Genomic DNA, 23,677 nt, shown 5'->3' on the forward strand with positions numbered 1-23,677 from the left:
GACCCCACCTGGAGTACTGCGTCCAGCTTGGGAGCCCTCAGCATAAGACATGGACCTATTGGAGCGGGTCCAGAGGAGGGCCACGAAAATGGTCAGAGGGCTGGAACACTTCTCCTGTGAAGAAAGGCTGAGAGAGTTGGGATTGTTCAGCCTGGAGAAAAGAAGGCTTCGGGGAGAAGCCTTTCAATATATATATTGAAATATATATATATATATATATTTTTCAATATATAAAAAGGCCTTATAGAAAGACAGAGAAAGACTTTTTATGAATGCTTGTAGTGACAGAACAAGGGGGCAAGGGGCAATGGTTTGAAACTGAAAGAGAGTATATTTAGATTGGTTATAAGGAAGAAATTCTTTATGATGAGGGTGGTGAGACACTGGACCAGGTTGCCCAGAGTTGTTGATGCCCCGTCATTGCCAGTGTTCAAGGTCGGGTTGGACGGGGCTCTGAGCAACTTGATCTAATGAAAGATGTCCCTGCCCGTGGCAGGGGGGTTGGACTAGATGATCTTTAAAGGTCCTTTCCAACCCAAACTGTGCTATGGTTCTGTGATTTTGTGATTGTCCAGTGGATTGTTTACTCCATACAGAATATCAGCTTGTTCTAAAGGTTCAGAAAGACACTGAGCCTCACTTGTTATTATATCTTGTGGATGGCTTTATACCATAAGAAGTGGGTGTTAAATGATGTTAAATCAAAGTGATATCTTTACTCACCCTTTTTTCCTTCTTGACACTTACATAAATGACTGCATAAGATCCAAGAGAGTATAAAGTTGCATGATTTTTTTTTTTATTTGACTTGTTAACCTACCGGCAAATGTAGAGTGTGTCTAGTCTGTACAATGAACCCCCATGTCAGAGAGATACCTGAGGTAATTCTAAGAAAGATAGCATGTCTGTATAAATCAGCACTCAGCTATGCTGGGTTTGATCCTAGGTGCAGTATAGCCTCTCATTAGAACTAATTACTCTTGGCACAGCATCATGCTGATGCAGCTGTGCAGCTTCCAGAGCTAGTTCATTTGGCACTTAGCTCAGGGATCACTGCAGTCGGGCATAGATGTGCACTGTCATTTGGTCAAATAAGTGAAGCTTTCGCTCATTAGTTCAAATGACCATTTCGTTTGGGAATTAGATAAATGATGAAATCTTCCAGATGCTTAGTCCAATTATTGTAAATATGGTCATGATTTTTGACAACTACCTGATTATTAACAGACAGCCAAGCTACGCAGTAATTCCTGCATTGCAGTCAAGCAATTTGGATCAACAATTTCTCTCTGAGGTGCTGGTTTGGTGGCTTTAATTTTTAGTTGTGTCCCTTGAGAAGTGGCCTCCTCAAAGCAAGTCCTGTGTTCCAATATGTCACTTCAGGGTAGCATCTGTAGCCCTTTCCACATATTTTCAGCAGCCAGGAACAACCTATCAATGCTGTTTCAATGTCAGCATTGGCATGGCCATGTCTCACCCCTGTGCAAATTAGGGCAGCAGGGCAGGTGATTTAGAGATAACTTTGTAAACTATCTTTAAACTCAGCTGTCTGAGTATAAGTGGGAAAGGTGGACAAGATGATAGTTGCTTTCACATCCTGGAAAGCCTTCTTTTCTATCCAGAGTCTACTAAAGTCAATGGGAAGGATTCCAGTGACTACAGATGTGAGACCTGATCTTGACCCTGGTGATGGATTCCATATAAAGATACATAAACTACTAGCTCTAGATCAGTTTAACATCTCTATCTGTTGATTAAGTTTTCATTCATTTTCAATCATTTCACTGAATTCTGTCTACTGGTTTAGTCCTTTGTCAAAGGTGTATTTATAAACATTGTCCAAGAAGTTTGGCAGATGTTGCCCTTACAGAGATAGAATATTTTCAAGCTGTTTTTTTCACGGAACAAGCAAGCAAAGTGGAGTGTGGAAATATCTGTCTGGCAGGTTTTAGTCTACAGTTTATAGCTTATTGTTGTATCCTGTTTTACAGCCAAGCAAGTGAGCTCTGATTCTAGCCATAACAAGGCATTTATGTTCTAAGAATGGGATTTCAAAAGGATCCTAAAGAAGTTAGATACTATTCCCTTTGATGTAAGTCACTAAAACATCAGTGAGTCCCATTGAAGGGTATAAAAATACATCAGGGGAGGTAAGAGAAACAAAGTACAAGGGAGGAGATGAAAGTATGTGTTTCAGAGAAAGGATAATGGGAGAGAAGGAGAGAAATAGAGAGACAGGCATACAAAACTGACTGTGAGGAGGGTTGTAATCCCTCCTCCTTTTTTTTCACAGCTGATGTGTCTTGAGAACCTCCACCTACTGCTTAGCATCTTGTGAGTACCCACCCATCTGTCAGTGTCTCTTTCTTTGCTGGCAGCCTCATTATAGCTAGACAGCCTAGCCTGCAATTTATCAAGGATCAAACTGGGAAAATAGGAAAAAAAGAGACTTGAAACACAAAGAGTTCTAGGAAAATGGGAGACCTAGCTGTTCATAGATCTTGAATGCCAGAAAAGCCTATCAGTTCATTTAGCCTGACCTTCTGCATAGCAAAAGACATAGAAGTGCATGCTACTTCCCATGCAGTTGAGCCTCAGAACTTGTGTTTAACTAAAGCATATCTACCACAAAGCCTTGAAAGGAAGGACCCAAGGAACACAGAATCCTACAGACAATGCAGTCATAGAATAATAGAATCATAGAATACCAGGTTGGAAAGGACCTCAAGGAATATCTGGTCCAACCTTTCTTGGCAAAAGCATGGTCTAGACAAGATGGCCCAGCACCCTGTCCAGCTGAATCTTAAAAGTGTCCAATGTTGGGGAATCCACCACTTCACTGGGGAGATTATTCCAATGGCTGATTGTTCTCATTGTGAAAAATTTTCCTCTTGTGTCCAATCAGAATCTCCCCAGGAGTAACTTGTACCCATTACCACTCGTCTTTTCCATGTGACTCCTTGTAAAAAGGGAGTCTCCATCTTCTTTGGAGCCACCCTTTAAATACTGGAACGTGGTGATAAGGTCTCCCCTAAGCCTTCTTTTCTCAAGGCTGAACAAACCAAGTTCTCTCAGCCTTTCCTCATATGGCAGGCTTCCCAGTCCTTTGATCATCTTTGTGGCCCTTCTCTGGACCCTCTCCAGCCTGTCCATATCTTTTTTGTATAGCGGGGACCAAAACCAAACACAGTATTCCAGGTGTGGCCTGGCAAGCACTGAGTAGAGTGGGATAATGACTTCTTTCTCTCTGCTGGTGATGCCCTTGTTGATGCAACCCAGCATCCTGTTGGCTTTCTTTGCCACAGTAGAACACTGTTCACTCATATTGAGCTTGTTGTCCACCAGGACCCCCAGATCCCTTTCCACAGGGATGCTCCCCAGCCAGGTAGATCCCAGCCTGTGCTGCACTCCTAGATTATGTTTTCCCAGGTGCAAGATCTTACATTTGTCTCTGTGGAACTTCATAAGGTTCTTGTTAGCCCACTCTTCCAGCCTATCCAGGTCTTCCTGCAGAGCGCCTCAGTCGTGTCCCTTCCTTTTTATGGGCAAATGCCTCATAGATTTAAGATGAGGAAATGGGATCTGAATAGAGCTAAAAAACAAGAACACAGAACAAAGAGTGAGAAGGGCATTTTGTCTGCCAAAGTTACACTTCTATGTTCTGAACAGATGGCTGACAATGACCTGAGACCTTAGAAAATTGAATCGATGAAAGAAACGTGCTCAGATTTAATTATACGTAATTGCACAAAGCACAGAAAGGGTAAAACTAAGCCACAAGTCTCAGTTTATTGAGTGAATATGTATGCCAGGAGCACTTAAAAAATTCACCCTTGTTCAATTTTATGAAGTTTCCATCACAAAACCTTGTACTGACTGAATAAACTAAACCCCATATTTATTTTCTTTTTTTATTTCATAATTAAGCAATTTCAGACATTTGTTCAATGTCTAATCCTCATTCTCATTTCTTAGAACAACTGGCTTGAGTTTTATGGTATTTGGTAGAATAGAAAATAAAATGATCGTTAGGAAAACTCACTTCATGAGCTACAAAGTGACCGACGAGTAGAAATCTCTGGGACCTATGCAGCTCATTTTCTACATGTTTCTGAAAAAATCCTGCTCTGGTTCAGTTGGTCACTGTGAATAAATAGTCACATATGCACATGTATGTTAGATATCTTTTAATCATCCCCTTTAAAAGTTTAACAGAATAACACCACTGTCATGTCAACCAAGGATGTATTTGAGTCAAAGATGCCACATCATGAAAGGGTTGTGTGTGTAGACATAGAGAGATTGAAAAGTAAACCATACTTAGGAAAAAAACCTAAATGATTGCTACTCTTCTACATAACTAGTTACACTGAACTTCTGAACAAATTTGATGTTGCACTGGGTCTCACTGAGATGGAGTTAACTTTCTCCACAGCAGCCCATATGGTGGTGTGTTTTGGATTTGTGCCTAAAACAGTGTTTTGGCTATTGCTGAGCAGTGGTTGCACAGTGTCAAAGCTTTCTCTCTTTCCCATTTCTCCCCCAGTCAGTAGGCTGAGGGTAGCAAAGAAGTTGGAAAGGGACACAGCCAGGACAGTTGACCATTATCCAAAGGGATACTCCATACTGTACAACACCATGGTCAGCAGTAAAGCTGGGGTAGAGGAAAAAGAAAGAGTGGGGGCAGTGCAGTGTGCCCAAAGCCCCATCCAACCTGATCTTGAACACTTCATTCCCCCAGTCCCTGCCTTGAGATTCAGGGACTCAAAAGATGTGGGAAGAGCAATTGCCAGTGAAAACTGAGACAAAAAAGTTGTTGAGTACCTCAGCCTTCTCCGTGTCAGTTGTCACCAGATCCCCTGTCTCATTTATTGGGGGGTACAATTTCTTTTGTCTTCCTTTTCTGACTAACATGCCTGTTATCAGATGTTCATCCATTTCTGTTAAGGTACAAGTACCAATCATTTTACCTAGAGATGCCCCTGGTTGGAGAAAATACTTAATCTGTAGACTCAAAAATTCATTCCAATGGAAAGTGAGAATGAAGAGTCAGAACCAGCAATATAACTTGCATGTGAGACGTACTGTCATGCAGCCTCTGCCCATCTGCAAAGCCCTTCTCATTGACATACTGCATGTTTTTTCAGTCCACCAGTCTAGCAAATAAGTTTCCTCCCCTTTGGTTTATGAGTCATGTTTTTAGGTTGCTTGGGGATGGATCAGCACAGCCCATAGATGCTGTACTGCCTTCTCTAACTTTCAGCATGTCAGCAAGTACATGCACTGAAAACGGCCTTTGATGAGAAGATTTTTCTGGAATGCTTTTCCTTCCTAACTATAAGATTAAATATAAAAATACAATATTAATTTATACAAATGGTACGCTTACTTTTATGTCAGAGTGAATAATTTTCTCCAGTAAGTACAAATTTCATTGTAAGTCTTTCAGGCTGTGATACAGATTTCAGTTTAAAGTCATGCATAAAGCTAGACTATGCAGGCACAGAACTTCTGCTTGAAATATCTCTATTTGCCAATTCTCTACACTTTGTCTTTCTCTTTTAAAGGAAGAATAATCTTCCTTTAAAAAATTAGAGATGCTTCGATCCAGAAGACCAAGAGCTTGCAAACAAAGAAGCATTCTTGCAGAGGTTTTCAAAATCCTGGATGGGGTTGTACTCAAGGTACCCACAAGCAATATCAGCAGTGCCATTGGTTGCCTCAGAATAAGACGAAAAGTCTGCTAAGGGGTTCTCATTTTACAGCCTTATAGACAGACTGCTTTTGGGAAGCAATTCAAGCCTGACAGTGAAGAGATCCGAGGCAGTTCTTCAAAACAATATTAAAGGAGAATTACACACACACCCTTAAAAATAGACTTGAACACAACATACAACTTAAGTACTGGAGAGATTTTACTCTAATTCCTAATTTCCCTGAGTTTATTGGCAGAACCGCTGAAGTTATAAGACGTAATAACATTAAAATGAAACATCTTTATTTCTTTAATGGCAAGCTTTGGCTCATACAGATTTTCTGTCTTGTAAAGTGCAAAAGGCCAAACAGGCTAAATTCATGGCTTATGAAAGGCAGTTCATTCAAGAAATGAAATTATTTTATTCAGCAGAGAACAGAGAGTACAAAAGCAATAAAATATGATTTTAATTTTTTCCTTTAGAAATAGCCAATTTTGCAGGAAAAAATCAAAAGTGTCAATTGTGTAATAAATTTGGTTTGAAAGAACATTCTCTGTAAAAATCCTATCCTTCCAGTTTTAATAAAAATGCATTTAATTATGTCTGACATAACCTTGTGAAAATCTATCAGGCCATGTACAAAAATATTTCCCACTATTTATCAGTATTGTTAGTGATAATAATCATGGAGTGGTGCTTCTACCACAATTTAATAGCCTTGCTGAGTAAGATTTTTATAAGACTGTTTAAATAATTCATCCAAACAAGAAACCACAGCTGTACTGGAACACTGACCATAATTGGGCACCCGAGATTTTTCAGGAGAATTAAAAGGTTGTTGAGGCTTTTTTATTTTATATGTAAGAAAAACAAATTAAATGGAACTCTTGGTTGTCTTTACTTCTGACTGGTATCCTCCTTTATGAATGCTATCATTGATAATCTGTTTTCTGGTAACCCTTTCATCTGATGTTTTGCCACCATAATACAATTTACAGCACCAAATTATATAAACTAAATATCAGTAGGAAAGTCAAAACTATATTTCTTCATTCCAAAATGATCTATATATTATTAATCACAGTCCCTGTTTAATAATAAGTATCAATTATACAGTTTGCTAAGGATGACCTGGTGGAATGTCTAGTAGAGCCTAATGGACATTTGTAAAATTTCTCAACATGTTTTGAATCATCCACTATATATAGGGCACTGTAGTACTTGCTAAGAATCCGTTTCTTTTTCAGCCATAAATCTCACATAGGTCATTACCACTGCATTATTAGTTCATTGTAAAAATTAATTGCCCCTCAAAAGAAAAAAGAATTAGAATTCTTCTGGATCACTTTTTTATCAAAATACATATTTCAGTAAAAAAACCTATGGAAACTAGAAAGCTGCAGAAATCAAAAATTAATGTCATTGTTTCAGAGTCTGTTGATGTTCTCTTCTAAAAGCTGGTGAACAGGTTTTTCCAATATTACTGAAATTATTAATGGAAATAAAAAATCCTCTTTAAGGATATAATTTATTCTGGTTAAATTTTACAAGCCAAACCGATTTGATTTCCATCACATACTATAGAAACTTTTCACAATGGCTTCCTTGGAAATACTTTAACTCCTACTCAAGTTAGAAGGAACTGAATGTGCTTATAAATTCTGAAGGTGTCTGAGCAGTAGGTATTTCTGGTAAATATGACTCTTGTATTTAGGAAGTATAAGTGAATTTGTTTACAACATAAGGTGGGTTCCCTTTTGCTTGGTGTTTCAGCTGCTACGGAGGTTTCCTTTTCATTCGATGTTGGAAATGGGCCCGTGGAAATCATCGTTAGATCTCCCAACCAGCTCAATGATGACCAATGGCATCGGGTCAATGCTGAGAGGAATGTCAAACAGGCCAGCCTGCAGGTAGACCAGTTACCCCTGGAGGTCCGGAAAGCACCAACAGAAGGACACACACGACTGGAATTGTACAGCCAGCTCTATGTTGGTAAGATGCAGAGCGTGTAACAGGGCTTTGCTCTCACATGCTGAACGCTCTTTGCCTCGTGTCTTGCCAGCAGCAGTTAGTTTAATGTGGGAAGTTGCACTACTGAAGCACTTGCATGACAGCACGGGGGAGGAAGGGATGGGAATTAAAAAAAAAAAAAAAGACAAGCATGTCCATAATTACAGAAGTAAGAAGATCAACTAAGAGAAAAATATTCTGTGCTGGCAACCTGTCATTTTTGTCTTTCTCCACCTGCAGCTCCTGGCTGAAAGTACCTCTAGCAGGCAGTAGTGCCAAACTCCTTTTTTGCCAAGTGTCTCTCTCAAGCACACACACTTATTCACCACGGAAGTGAAAAATGCTGCATAGGTCTTGCCAGGACTGCATGTGCCTGCAGTGCCCATCCTAGCACTTTCAGCCTCTTTAGGTTTGATCACCCACGCTTTTGCGTTCACGGCTCTCGCTGCAGTCTTTTCCCTTTAGTCCCACGGGCTGTTTGCCCATTCAATGTAGGAAAGAATCGCACAGTGTTACACAAATGCATTCCCTGGAACCAAGTTAGTCCAGCTGCTTTCTGGAGCTGCTGGTCTCCACTACATTTTGGGCATGCTATTCCAGCAGCACTTGTATTTCTCTGACTGTTAGCCCCAGGGCTGCGAAGTGCAGACATGCCAAGTGCCATTAGCTGGAATCAGAACTGCATGAAACGTTGAGCAAAGAAGCACTTTCCTACCTCTCTAGATATCTGCTAACAGGAGAAGAGGGAAGGGGGAAGGAAAAAAAGACATGATCTCTTTTTTTTCCCATGTTAGTCAGGGTTCAACAGCAGAAATTAATTAAAATGGTGTTTAAAGCTTTCACTGCCTTAGTAAACAGCACAGTGTCACTGCAAACTGTGTATAATGTGTCACCAGATGTGCAGTCATTATTTACAAGCTCAGATTCTCCTTTACTGCTGACTGTGATCCCAATAAAAGGCAGTTTCAAAATAAGCTGAAATGTGAAGTTTGTTTAAAAGAGGGAGCCTTAACCTTTTAAAATAAAATCCAAGCCTTTTGCTGAAAACAGGAAGAGATGGATTTTTTTCCAGCCTGAGTTCTTGGGGAATTGTTAATAATGATGATTTTTATTGGTAGTTTTGAATTAACTGTATCCCCAGCAATGTTTTGAAATATCTAGTACCAAGTATCTACCAATAGTATCTAGTACTATTGCCAAAAACTGAATGTCCAAATCTGTACCAGATTTTCTTTCTTTCTGAATCATATCCATTTCATATAACTTGGTGATTGGAGCACACATCTCAAAGAACAGATTTAAATCTTTACCCAGAGTCAGACAGAGAATCGATTTGAGTTGGAATGTCCCAAATGAACACCCTGAACATCGGGGCCTGGAGAGTAATACCAAACAAGAATTGTTTTGCTGCCTCCTGTTCCACTTTCTGTAGAATAAATATCTATTCCCTGGGCCAGCGAGAGAGCCTGAGGGGTGATGACTTCATGTCCTAGGGGCTAGGACAGTCACCGAGAGGGGGAAAGAAGAGAATTAGAAGTATTAGGGTTTTCTTCATCACTGCAGTGTATATGAGTTTCTATAGAATGGAACCACACCAGAATGCCCTCTGTCCTGTGCACTCGGCAGAGACCGAGCATTGCCTCCTCTTACTCCAAATTATCCAGTTACCAGCTGTTGATTTGAAGCAGCCCTCTCTCTTTGGTTTGTATTTAGTCCTCTTCCCCACTCAGGTAAATATCAGCTTCTGTGCTCTGTGGTGATGAGTGTTCAGATCTCCTCAGGGACTCTTCAGCACCTGCGGCACTGCAGTAATCAAAGAGATGAGAGGATGAGGGGAAGGGATGACAGCCACTCATTGTTATTTGCTGGATTTTTTAGGGTTTTCTTGTTTCTAATCCAGCCCCAGATAAGACTTTCCTAGCTGAAATCACATTTTTCAGCAAGTGTTTACTAGGGAGAAAAAAGGAACAGTTCTTATTGACTGCTAAGAAAAACCATCTCAACCCAGATTTTCAAATGTAGCTCTTCAATGTTACATCCTTCACCCTATACTCAGACAACTAAACTATATACCCAATGTTGCTTGGAAATTAACATCTATATTTCCTATTGCAACTGAGAGTGGGGATTTAAATCTTTTCCTTCTTTCCTCATTGTGGCTTTGAAAAATGTAACACTGCGTAACAAATTATGGCATTATTATTAGCTTCCATCATCACTGATCATATGGAGAGTAAGGCTATACCTTAGCAATTGAGCCAAGCCCATTTCTTCCACTATTATCTCTAAAAATCTTGATGTTGAAATGAAATGTCTTACAGTGGAGAGCTAGAATCTCTAATGTCTAATCAGTGTAAAGCAAACACACCTACTATTTATGCTTATTTATGGTATGGTATCAAAAGGTTAGGTTTCACTGATTTCATTGTCATTAGGACAAGGCAATTCCTTGCCTTTACAAAGAAACCACTTATTTCCAGCTGTTGTCACAAGCTTAGCAGGATATTTCATGTAAAGCAACAACAATAAAATCTGTTCGGTGTTGTCTCACATTTTTACATTCCCTCTCAGGTGCTGCAGGAGGCCAGCGAGGCTTCCTAGGTTGCATTCGTTCATTAAGGATGAACGGGGTGACACTGGACCTGGAAGAGAGAGCGAAAGTCACTCCAGGGGTGAAGCCTGGCTGCTCTGGCCATTGCACGAGCTATGGGATGTACTGCGCAAATGGTGGTAAATGTGTCGAGAAATACAACGGCTACTCCTGTGACTGCTCCAAAACTGCCTATGATGGACCATTTTGCATTAAAGGTAAATGCTTTAGTGTGGGAGGCAGAGTATGGGTAGAACTATCTGCCTGAGAAGAAACTCAATAGAATCAATGCTTCAGCTTTTATTAATTAAACAAGCAAATCCTGTTTAATACTTCTTACAAACAAGTCAAATTATACACCCAGGATTGAAATGTGATGATTTACAACCACATCTCTCATTAGTACTAATATATGTTACCTATTTAAACCAAATAACACAACAACAGAATGCATCAGGAATGCCTGTAGTCATAGCAGGTCTGGCAGACTGTATTCCACAGTCTTGAGCTGTTGAACAATAAATTCCTACTAGCACAATGTCATGGTTACTTCTTTAGAAAAAACATGGATTTAAACAAAAGCTACCTAGTCTCATTCAGAAAAATATTTGGAGATACATAGGTGTGAGCTTTGAGTTTAATATCTTATAAATTGGGAGGCCAGCATTTGGATTAAAAATTTTATCCATCCATAACCAGATCAAGTCTTCTAGTAGCTCAAACTGGGTTAGAGATTGAACTTGCTAGGGTAAGGGAAGGTAGAGAGCTGCCACATCTATGTCAGTCCTTTGGAAATGCCTAAAGTATGTTCTGAATTTTTAAAATCAATGATTGTAAGAGACCGATTTACTATGGACACACATGCCTGCATAAGAAAGAAAAACAAGGAGTGAGGGAAAGAGGGATCTTACATACAAAAAAAAAGTGAGAATGAAGATGCTAATTTATTTCCACATTTTTTTTTTATTTTGACCAGAAATTATTGTGGAAAAATAGCAATGGGAATATAATTTTCCAAATGTTTGCACTGTTTGCAGGCTTTGTGGCCATTCATTTTTTCCCCTTACATTTCATAGGATATTCTCATTATATTCTTGAAATATTCTTCTCAACATTTCTAAAGGTTTCGTCACATTTACCTGAGGTGCTAATACCTCTCAGCAGCTCTCTTTTACTGTGCTTTTATTGGTACACAAAATCATCCAGTCTGTTGCTTTTCCTAATCATTTTAAAAGCTTTCTCAAAAGGTACTAATCCTACAGTTTCAACTAAAAAATGTGAAGGCTCTTCTCATCAGTATATGTGATGTTAAAGAAACCTCTAGCCTCATAAACTGCCCTTCTGCTTTTACGTTACCCACTGTACGAGGAATCCTGCAGGCAGGCTGGGTCACCAGTCACCAAATTCCCCTCATGAAGCTGTCTTGGCAGTAGGGGAAAGCTCCCGTCTTTTGACATTCTGGTTTCCAGCTCCTTCTTAGCTTCTCTTTTTCTTCCAAGTCAAACTTCGACGATTACTTTGCAAATATCCATACGCTGCTCCCTTCCAGACACACTTAGAGGAAACCAAGTTTACAACAGAAAGAGGCAGTCTTTTTACCTGATGCTGGGTTATGGACTGTATTCTCTCCTCACACACTTCAGCCAGCTTCATTTATATCCACATGTATCCATCTTCATTTCATTTCATTTTATCATAACAGAGCTTTGTCCATTGCTGATGTTGCTCATACATTGGAGCACCCTCTTCTAAAAGCTAAGGGACTGTTTTCACATCACCAGATATTCTGATGAATGTCTAGCATGATTATTTTATAAATTCCAATAAATATGATGTATTTCTAGTGCAGCAGAAGTGAAGCAGCTGCTACTTTAGGTAATGGCTTCCACTGTGCTTGCATGCAGGAATTTCATCAGGTTTCACTATGCTGTGTTGCTTCAAAGACAAATTATAAAACATGTCCATCACATTCAGGACTGTACATACAGTAACTCCTGAGAATGTGAGCACAGTGATTTCAGTTAATTTAGCAAATGGTTTGTCATGAATTGAAGAATGGTAATGCATATTTAGTATTTCTGTTTGCTAGCACAGTTACGTTAGAGGAAACCCATTCAGGCTAGAACTGGGTCAGTCTCTTACAGATCACACACGTTGACTCAAAAAAAGAAAAGAAAAGAAAAGAAAAGAAAAGAAAAGAAAAGAAAAGAAAAGAAAAGAAAAGAAAAGAAAAGAAAAGAAAAGAAAAGAAAAGAAAAGAAAAGAAAAGAAAAGAAAAGAAAAGAAAAGAAAAGAAAAGAAAAGAAAAGAAAAGAAAAGAAAAGAAAAGAAAAGAAAAGAAAAGAAAAGAAAAGAAAAGAAAAGAAAAGAAAAGAAAAGAAAAGAAAAGAAAAGAAAAGAAAAGAAAAGAAAAGAAAAGAAAAGAAAAGAAAAGAAAAGAAAAGAAAAGAAAAGAAAAGAAAAGAAAAGAAAAGAAAAGAAAAGAAAAGAAAAGAAAAGAAAAGAAAAGAAAAGAAAAGAAAAGAAAAGAAAAGAAAAGAAAAGAAAAGAAAAGAAAAGAAAAGAAAAGAAAAGAAAAGAAAAGAAAAGAAAAGAAAAGAAAAGAAAAGAAAAGAAAAGAAAAGAAAAGAAAAGAAAAGAAAAGAAAAGAAAAGAAAAGAAAAGAAAAGAAAAGAAAAGAAAAGAAAAGAAAAGAAAAGAAAAGAAAAGAAAAGAAAAGAAAAGAAAAGAAAAGAAAAGAAAAGAAAAGAAAAGAAAAGAAAAGAAAAGAAAAGAAAAGAAAAGAAAAGAAAAGAAAAGAAAAGAAAAGAAAAGAAAAGAAAAGAAAAGAAAAGAAAAGAAAGAGAAAAGAAAAGAATTGCTGCCATGCCATATTCAGTGAATTCACTTTTTAGGTTTTTTTCTGTATTTCCAAAACGCATCACGCTGGCTTTTATTTGTGTTTTTCTGTTTCTCTTATGCATAGATAAACCCCAAACTTCTGCCAAAACTAGCTCTAAGCTAAAGTGTTTTATTTTTCCTGGATGTGGAGCTAACAGAATAAAAAATACCATTAGGGGAATAATTGAGCACCTAGCACAGACAAACCCTGGTTTTGGCTGGTCTGTAAGCACTGTCACAGCAACAGCAGTAATATTGTACTATATTACACTATAATATTCTCCTTATCAGCCTCCCAGTCCAGCCAAAGGCCCAGAGCTCTGACAGTGATACTTGGGGCACGCTGTAAAACTTGCTGTAAGCTACTGCTGCTGGGCAGCACTGAGTCATGCAAAGGTACTCATGCTAGCATGGGAATCTCTGTACCACACAGAGTTGTGCCGTTTAAACATGACATCAGATCTCTGCTTTAAAACTATTGCAGGCTAAAAATATCTATTTAAGTCCTTAAGATCTTATGATTAAAATGCAAATTACCAATTTCCTATCTGTTAGTGCTGAAAAGTGAAGTACTCATCTAGAATATCCCCAAGTATGATTTAGTGTGGGTGAATTCATGGGGCTTCTCTGTAGAAACAACAATGTGGCACTGGGATAAAGTTTGAGGATAAATTAAACACAAAATAGACTGGGTTTGGAGCATCTTGTGATCAAAACAATTGTAAAACCTCTGTAACAAACAGTGCTGATAATGAGATCCTTAAAACAGTTCATTTTCAGCCCATTAAATTTTACATTGTAAATTTAACTTGCATTAAGCCTTTTAACTCAAGTAAAGCACTGGAACATCTTGTGCATGTTGTCAAACTCCCTAGACCTGTGAAAGAAGAGGATCCTACATTTTCTTTCTAATAGCAGCTACTGGAATCTTGTACCTTTTGGTCCATGAGACAAGACTGGATATATTTTCTAGATACAAAGGGCAAACATACAGTACTAACGACAGCAAAATAAATACTGGCAAAACAGCCGAGTATATTTTAGTTAAAAACAGAAATTAAAAATTATAAAAATTATAAAATTTCTTGGAAAATAGCAGGGAATCTTTCCCTGCTTTCCCTGTAAAATAAAAATGTTACCTAAATTATATTTTAGTTTATTTGGATGAAACATCGCAATTCTGATATTTCAATTAATTTTTCATTAACACTTTGACACTTTCCCCTCTCTAAAAGCACTGAAATGCCTGTGAACATGTTTTTAAAGACTATAGTCTCTGTTTTCAACCAATTCCATTCTTTATAGAAAGGACAGAGTTGAATACTGCTCTGTCACTTGTGGTTTTCTAACCTGCACCACAGTATGCAGTTGGATGCTGTGATGTTGGGTGAGTCTAATATGAGGCAAGCAAGAATATTTTCCTTTGTTACCTTCACTAGGAATTCACGTCAGCTGCCAAGAAATAACAAGGTTAGTGCCTTGCATGATAAACTAGGACTAGGTTTCATTATTTTACTCCTCTGAGTAAATCTTCCAGGCCAAGTAGCTCTGTTGATTTAATAATCAATAGTGCCTGACTATCACACTCAAACCAATATGAAATATTACCAGAAAAATATGCCACTCCGCAGGAGTGAAAGGTGGCATAATATAATACCCTTCAATACACCACAGTCTTCTCTTCACATTGATTTTAATTTGCCACAGGAAGCTTCTCTTATCCAAAAATTTTATTTTGATATTCAAGTCACTTCCCCATGGTAAACTTTTTGAGGTTGGTTACATACTGAAACTGCTAGCAGAAGTGATAGGAAAAATTAAAGGAAAAAAACCCCATCATTAGTGTAAGGAAATCACCATACAATGGTTCATAAGTAATAAAGGCATCTCACAGTAAAAACAGGCCTCGCATATTGTGGATTCTTTTGCTGATGAAATCCATCCTTAGAGCCACTGATTGATGACTGACAAGAAATTGCATTGTCTCCAGCCTTATTAGCAGCAGATCACAATGTGATTGATGTGGTAGTGGCCTGGGAATTATACTATTTTTTTACAAGGACAAAAAAAGTGCAAAAACGCAGTCTGACATCTATTTTAACTTTATTTCTGTTTTGTATTTGGGGCATATGCAATTGGCTTCACTTCTTTCATTGCTCAGAGAAATTGTTCTGAGGAATAGCTGCAGTGTTTCTGCAGTCCTACAGATTGCTTTCTGACCTTTCCCTGTCCTTTGCTTAAGCATAAATTCACTTTTTTTTCCTCCCACAGCTGTCCTAACATCATAAAAGCATTTCTGAGAAAACAATTAATTTTTGTTCCTTTAAAAAACAAACGCTTTCCTCCCTTTAAACAAAAAGAGTGAAGGTCAAATGCTGAAATGGCTATGCAGAGCGTGTGGCAGCACTGTGATGTGGGGGATCCCCCAGGGAGAAAGCATTCCTCCTTTGGGTATTGAAGTACTGTGGATCATCACTAGGAGAAGAAATTGCCCATCACCAAGAGAGTGTGGCCAAAAAAAAAATAAATAAATAGCTGGTTCTGTGACTCATGTGCCTTCAGGTGTGCTGGAAGGGTAAATTCAAAGTTTCTATGCAATTACTCAATTTGTTTCAACAAACACCAAGGAGATGAGCACAGTGTATACACTTTTTTCTTTCTTTCAGGTAAAGCTCAGATTCACAGTGTGAATCATTACAATCCTTATGCCAATGCCCAAACTGAACTCCTTCATGTTTGTTTTTACATTTGCATGAACCCTGAAAGCCCTTACAGTAGCATTGTCATGGTCAGATTTCCTTCCTTTCCTGCTCCCTTCTCTGCCTCAAAGAGAAAAATCAGCTTTTTACTAGGCTGAGTGCGTGCAAAAAAGACATAGCAAATCTGGTGCTATGGCACATGGGTGAAGCAGCTCTGCACCCTTCCACAGCCTCTTAGACTGACACTTGACCATCTCCAAATTCTGCCCTGGTTATACCTATTCAATTCCCTTTATTTTGCTGGTTGCAAATACATTTCATTGCTTCGCTGTAAGTAATGGGGAGGTGATTATTTGAGTGGTTTAAGGTAACTAAGTTCTTAGTTTTCATTGTTCATAATCCCAGAACCTGGAAAATCAAGGCAACATTCCTTCCCACCCAAAAAAAAATTCTGCTATACGCAACATGATCATCATCTGTTAGCCAAAAGTTATATCAGAAATTTTCCTTGAGTTAGGAATGTTAGGCTCCCAGTCTGGTAAGTCTGAATGCTGCAGTCAGGTTTTTCTACCTGTAGATCAAACTTCAGGACTTGGATCTTAGCCTTTATTGAGTAAATATATATACTCACAAAAAAATATATACACTCTAAAGCTATTCCATTCTGCTGTCCTGTCAATACTGCCTTATTAAACATTCACAGTTGTGCTCTAGTGCTTTGAAATTGCATTTCACTTAAGTTGCAAGAATTTGTTCATTGGAAAAAAACATTTTTTTTCCTTTTAAAGCAAAACCTTCTCCATACTACTTACATGTCTCAAAGAGATATCAACCTGATTATAAACTGAACTTGCCAGCCCACTTGCCATCCATAATAAACTACTTATAAAATGCAAGGATTTCTTATTCTGTATACAGAAAGCAAATAAATCAAGGTAATAAGTTAAAAAATACTAAGTCCTGGCTCAGAAAATGTGATAAACTTTCAATTTCTTTGTCAGCAGAAAATGTGATAAACTTTCAATTTCTTTGTCAGCTAACTATAATAGGCTTGCTCTGATATCATTGCTCACTGAATGCAGATGTTTTATGAAAGTTGAGTAGAGCAGCTTCAGCAACATTGCCGGCTGCTGCATGCCTGTGCAAAGGGAACTGAGAGATTTGAGGTTCTCGCACCAGACACCCATGTGCAATATTTATACAACTGCATGCTATTGGAGTAGTATTGGCACCTCACAAGCTGATAAGGTGTTCCTCTGTGATGCATGAAGATGTTTTTATTATGGTAATGGAGAAAGCGAATGAGATAATGAGGGAAGCAAGGAACTGCTCACTGTTAGAGTGGTAAGGTAAGTCCTGTGGTACAGGAAGGAATTGAAGCCAGATCTCACCTATCAGAGTTGTCACTCTGAATACTGCGCAATCATCAAATGGCAGTGTCTAATATTTTTCAAATGGCTCTTGCAAAGCTGCAAGTTTTTCTCCAAAGTTACCTAAAGAGCACCTCCAAAGACTCCCTGGCAGGAAATCATGAAACCTGGTCTGTTGTGTATTTGGCAGTACATTTTTCTTCATCCATCCTGTTTTATTTGACGGGGTTTTTTAACCATTATGGATATTTCCATTAGAAAGGGAGCTGGCTTTTCACTTAGATTCAGCAGAGAATACACAGTGCAGGTTGCCATTCCCTTATTCTGAGCCTGCTGTCCTAGACATAAGTTCTAACGGCTGTAGCTATAGAAAGATCTATAGTAATTTCACATCAGTGCAGAATGAACCACAGCTGTGATTTTCCTGACATTTTTAGGCTTTCCTTGGCATGTGCACTTCTGTCCAGGTATAGCAAGGTAGAATAAAAGGCACCTGCTTTACAGGGCTATTGCAAGAGAAGGTTCAGAGCACAGCCTTGATTAGATGTGCCAAATGGCTTCCCAGAAGAATCTACCTGTCGGCATTGACTAGGGAGGCTTGAAGGTGGCTTAACCTTATCTTCTGTGGCACTCATCCTGTTCTCCTGAAGGTAGCAGGAAACTTTGCATGGTTTTATGATCAGGCCCCATAGTTTCACTGGTGCACATTATTTTACATATCCCCCGATTCTGATGGTCATTTGTTCAAGAAAGCTTTTTATACTGAGTACTGATATATTCATATAGAAGAAGCAAACCCTCAGTGGGTTTGTATTCTATTAATGCCAACAAACAATTGCTGTATTTTGGTATTTTATGCCACACGTAGAAAACTCAAATGTGCATCATAAATTATTACAGTAATGGCAGCCAGAATATGAGACTTGAGGATGTAGGACAAAACCTTTGAATCCCCACTTCTTGGCTTCACGAACTAAATACTGTGAACCTGAAGGTAAAATAAAATGTTGAGTGAGCTAACCAGATAAATGATAAGCATTACCATCTTCGGAGCACTCAAAGTAAATTCTCTCCCAGATCAACAGCTGTGAGATTCTGACCCTTTACTGATGCCCTACGGCCAGGATGTATCTCAGTGAACAGTCTTAAACTTTGTGACCACAGCCTGGAATTAGCTGCAATTTCTGGTGCTCTCTAGCACATTTTTAGCCACAAGCCAGACAAGCAAGCCCTAGTCAATCAATATTCAATATTCATAACTATATGAGAAATCAAAAAGGAAAGAAAATTATGCACTGGGAAAGAGTGCTGTTCAGCTGTCTAAATTGCCTTAACAATTTTTGTATATGCACCAAGTGTCAGAATGCCTCCAGTGACTGTCCTTGCTTAGGATTTTGAAAATGGTGCTTTTCACATCCAGAACTCCATGCAGGGAAGACAATAAGATTGACCACTGGCAAGCAGCATCACGGAGAAATATTTTTAATTTACCGAATCTGAGCAGGGCCAAGGAGGCATTTACGGACTCCAGATGGGACATGATTACAGCTCTAAGAAGGCATTTCAGTCAGCTTTGTGAAACAAAGAGGCGAGAATCTTTCTCTCCTGCATTTTTCATGTGTCCTGGCCAGGCTTCAGAGTTGTCAGGATTTTGTCTCCAGCTTCTCTGAGGCAGGGATTTTATCCTGTTACTATCCATTAATAAGATTTTTTTGAAGGCCCAGCCTCAAAAAAGCCAAATACTGTAATACCAGAGAAGTAACCAGCATTACTTCTTCCTCGTCCCCAAGTGAAAGGTGACACAAGCCAGGTCTTGAGTTTACTTGGAAAAATGTGAAATGGCAGTTGTGAGACAGCAATAGCTGTCCTACTGCAGAAGGTAGATTCCACCTCTTACAGTGCCACTCTTGAAAAGCTTCTGTGTTGAAACTGGGGGGTTTTTGTGGGATGGGTTTTTCGGTATCTCCACAGATCTGTTGCTTCTTTATTTATTAGGAGTAGTATCTTGAACTTGATTCATGACAATCCCTATTAACATTTGTATCCCAACTGTCAGCGCAGAGCCAATTCAATTGCTGTAAAGCCTGCTGAGTTCTTTTATGTATGCCTCCAGATAGAAAATCTTGCTGAAGCTGTGGTCAGCCACACCTGTGCAATGCTGGCAATGCTCTTCACAGGTGAGGAAAAAGTAACGGAGAAAGAAGACAAGTTGTGGATGTGACTGAGTGTATGGCTACCAGAATCATTATAACTACCTGAGAAGAACCGATACTGACACTTCACTGATGTTAAACCAGCAGCAAAGAAGAATACAGTTCTTAGGCCTACAACACTGACCTAGAAATGTCATGAGATTGTGGTCTTTTTGTAAGTGAAATGGGGGGTTTTGTAGCTATTTGGCTTTTTCCTCTAGTCTTTCAATACTCTTGATCCCAGACATGATGACAGTGTACAAAAGTAAAAGTAGCTGAGTGAGGAGAGGGAGACTGGGGAGATGATCAAAGAATTGTAACCTTCAAAATAAGTTTTCAGTTCTGGGTACATGTGCATTTTGTGTGGAAATAATTTTGGATCAGTTTTTCTTTCATCCCTTTTCAAATTGAAGATGGACAGTTTTGTAAAATATGTGCAGTTCGCAGTGGGGTTATGCTTGATAAAATCATTCCTAATGATCCACAAATCCTATTCTGGGTTCCTCTACAAAGCAAGCCCAATGCTTTGTATGTATTTGCAAAGTCTGTCAGCAGAGGATGACTGCACTGCATATTGGTGTAGAAATAGGTACTGCTTTCCAAAGAAAACTGATCTGTTACCGCCACATTCATTTCCCCAAGTCTTCTGCCTTGAAAGGGCAGTTTGCAGAGGAACCCTTCACTATGCCTTATGCCTGATCTCCCAAGACTCATCTTTTGAGATAGCGTTTGAAATATTACAAAAGAAAGCAGAGGGTGGTGCATAGAAACATCATCCACATTTCAGCAGCAGAGTTTGTGCTGCGTTTTGCCCATTTTACTCAGGCAGCTTGAATGGTTTTCTGAATGAAGGACTTAGATATTCCTTCTATCAGAGCTTCAGGAAGATGATACGCTTGTGACCTCCAAGTAGATAGTTTTTTCATTAATCAGTCCTCAGCATTTCCAAGTCATCTGATAACCTGCCTTCAATATAGAGAAAATTATCCTTTAGCTTTTTCTAATATTTCGTAGTAGTTTAAAGAGCCTGCTCCTGTGAGCTGCTGAGCACTTTGCAGCCCTGCTGCCAGGACTTCAGCTTCATTCAGTAAAGAGCATAACCATGTGCATCAACCTCTTTGTTCAGCTGGAACTTGAGGGGATTCAATACCTTCCTGTTGAGGGCCTTCAATACCTTCCTGTTGAGGGCCTAATACACTCACACAGCCAAACTGAACCTTCCTCTTCCTCCTGAAAGAGGTGGTGTGCATGTGAGGAGAATTTCAAGGCTCATTACAATAGCTTGTACACCTGTAATAATACAGCTATACTGAAAATTATTTTCTCAGGGCAAATCAAGTTAAATGTACAGAACATTCTTTGCTCTGTCATGAAACCCTTTTGGGAAAAAAAAAATCTTACCATTTCAGAGGGCACCATTTACTTAAAGCTTTCTTTGTAGTAATGAACATTTAAAGTAGCAATTCATAACATTTACAGCTGTGGAAAATGCGTTGCACGCTTTCCAGCTCAGCCCCAGAGCAGTGCTGAGGTCAGGATTGAAGGTCCCAGTATTCCCAGTGCATGAGGCCCTGGGCAAGCATAGCACTGGGCAATCCTGAAGATCGCTCCTAAAATAAAAGGCATGACAAGCAGTAAACAGGCTGGAGGCGAACATAATTTTGCATCAGTATGCTGCGTGCGTACGTGGAGCCTCCGCAGGGGCTGCGGTCCCCGCCAGCAGAGTGGCAGTGTCAAATGGCAGGGCTGCCTGGCGCACCGGGACCCGGCATGCCAGCTCTGGCAAGCAGCTCTGCCAACGCCGCAGCAGCGTAATTGATACAGCATCTGCCCGAGGAGCGGCTTGCATGAGCTAGAAGCAGAGGTGAAGAAGAATAAATTAGGGGTCACAGGGATATTTTTAAGCCTAGCAAATACTTAGAGTTACAGTGTATACTCCTTTAGATTTGTAAGTGCTAACGCTTATTTTCAACACTGCTGTTAACAGCAGAAGGCATCACAGTTTGGGGAAGTATTTTCAGGATAGGGCCCTTCACTTTTAATCCAGGAGTACTTAAATTGAGTCTACTGCAAAATATAGTTGTTAAACTGAATTACCTCTCCCATAACTGTTTCAGGGTGATTTAAGGTTTCTCCTATAAAATGGCAGTTATAAATCTATCAGAATGATCGAATTATTTGTAGCACCTTGGGACCACTACTTGACTCCATGTTTTATACAGCCGCACAGTGATAGTGACTATGATATTTTGAGTTTTGGAGAATTTTTATATGGTAACAGGAAAACATAAAACTTTTCTAGCACTAGATTTAGCAAAATTCTGGAAGGGAGCATCAGTAAAGTGCACTATAATTTCACTTGTCTTCTTATCTTTTCTCAGCTCAGCTACTCTGAATAAAGTCTGCAGGCTCGTTCCTGACTTGCTCTGTATCACTGCACAGCTTGTAAAATGGACATCTTGCTTGTTTTGAGATACAAATCTTGCTTTGTTTTGAGATAAAGCCTTTGCTTAGAAATGTGTGAAGACTCCAAATGCTAAAAGGGGATAAAAATGAAATTTCTTTTTAAATAAAGATAGTGCATTGATTTTTCAGAAGTTTAGATGGGCAATTTTGTACCAATCTGTGGCAGCTTTGCATCATGTAGGAAGGTAGTAAATGATGAAAGATTTTTTTTTAAAGACTGGTCACCTCTTTAAGCATTGCTTATAACCATTCTTTAAATACAGTACTCATATGTTGTGCTCATAATCTTTATTCATCATTCTTTAATCCCTTATGAAAAGTTCATAAACATACCTTCTTAATTAGGTCCAGATGTAATTCAAAAATTTCCTTTAATGATGTTGTCGCACTCAGCAAAGCCTCTCCAGCACCTGTCCAGTCACTAAATGAATGACTGCCATAGGAAGCCAGTCCAGCAATCTCCAATAGACTTAGTAGGTTATACACTACCAATGGCAGGCAACTGTGCTGTGATTCCCACAGGGGGGCTGTCAAAGTCAGCCTTCTCTGTAAGAAAGAATGTCAACCTTGAATTAAGTTTTTAATGTTAAGAAATAGGCAGGACTGCATTATTATGAGAAATAATAGCAATGCTTTTTCAACTGAAAGTATTAATTCTGCCAAGAGTAGTTTTATTTTCTGTCAGGAGTATTGAAACATGACATTTTGTCTCAGATTGGTTTGAAAACTTTGTCTGGGTAGCACAGTTCAGATGTCTCTTGCCTTGTTCCCACTGAGTCAAGCTCCCGAGTTAATTTTATCTCCCATAAGGGCATCCTGGTTATGCAGTTCTCATGAAGGATTGTGCTAGCAGTGGATAATTTTCTAGTGTCGTGCCCAATCCTATTTCAAATCTTTCAGGTGCTGGAATCGCCATCATTCCTTTGTGAGGTCCTCCCAAATCCACTCAAATCTGCTGGTCAGAATTGCTGGTTTTCCTTTTCCTTGACAGCATTTCTTAACTGTGCCCCTTAAACCTCTCTTCCTTGTATCTCCTTTTTTGGAATATTATCTGCTGCAAGACATCAATGAGAATAAACCTAAAGCATGGTTCTTCTGGTCTGTGGTATTGATATGAGATACAGGCATAGACTTTCCCTCTGTCTTTCCTTTGTTCTGTGAATCCAGGTACCCACCAATAAAATGGAGATTGTCCTTTTCATTCTCATTGGAAAATAGTGAGACTCTTGACTTAATATTAGCAAAGTGCTTGAATATGTGCTTGAAACATGTATAGATTAGGACTGGTTAAGTCAGTAGCAACATTTTCATCCAAATGGTGTCAGCAGGTTTAAGTTCTCTTTTTCTTTTTTCTTTTTTTTTTTTTTCTCTTTTGTGTTCAAGATGTTGGAGCATTTTTTGAAGAGGGTATGTGGCTTCGTTACAACTTCCGCTCCCCAGGGACTAGCATAAAGGATCTAGTTAGCCGAACACTTTTGAGTTCTACAGATCCTGAGATTACAGCGCCTGACCTCAACTTGAATAAAGAAGAGCTCAGCTTCAGCTTCAGTACCACCAAGTCCCCTTGTGTCCTATTGTACATCAGCTCCTATACGCAGGACTTCATGGCTGTGCTTGTCAAGCCGTCTGGTAAGCAACTGCTCCGGGCTCTCTCCATTGAAGGCACAATTGATAATAACACCAGGTTGGCATTCAGCTGCAGGTCTGAACTAATGAGAAAGTCTCTTCACCCTTGTCATGTAAAAGTAAAGTACATGGAACCTGAACCTGTATT

General features: G+C 39.0%; 1 protein-coding gene across 1 annotated transcript in view; it reads left to right on the forward strand.

Annotated features, from left to right (window-relative positions):
- Positions 1-23,677, forward strand: part of CNTNAP2 (contactin associated protein-like 2) — a 972,464-nt gene that overhangs the window by 850,556 nt on the left and 98,231 nt on the right. Inside the window, exons 17-19 of the mRNA XM_019470872.1 lie at positions 7,470-7,688; positions 10,278-10,514; positions 23,287-23,532. Of these exons, the coding sequence (XP_019326417.1) occupies positions 7,470-7,688; positions 10,278-10,514; positions 23,287-23,532 (702 nt within the window). The remainder of the gene's footprint in view (positions 1-7,469; positions 7,689-10,277; positions 10,515-23,286; positions 23,533-23,677) is intronic.

The sequence above is a fragment of the Aptenodytes forsteri genome, unplaced genomic scaffold (assembly GCF_000699145.1).
Source record: "Aptenodytes forsteri isolate BGI_AS27 unplaced genomic scaffold, ASM69914v1 Scaffold282, whole genome shotgun sequence".
Taxonomy (NCBI): Eukaryota; Metazoa; Chordata; class Aves; order Sphenisciformes; family Spheniscidae; genus Aptenodytes; species Aptenodytes forsteri.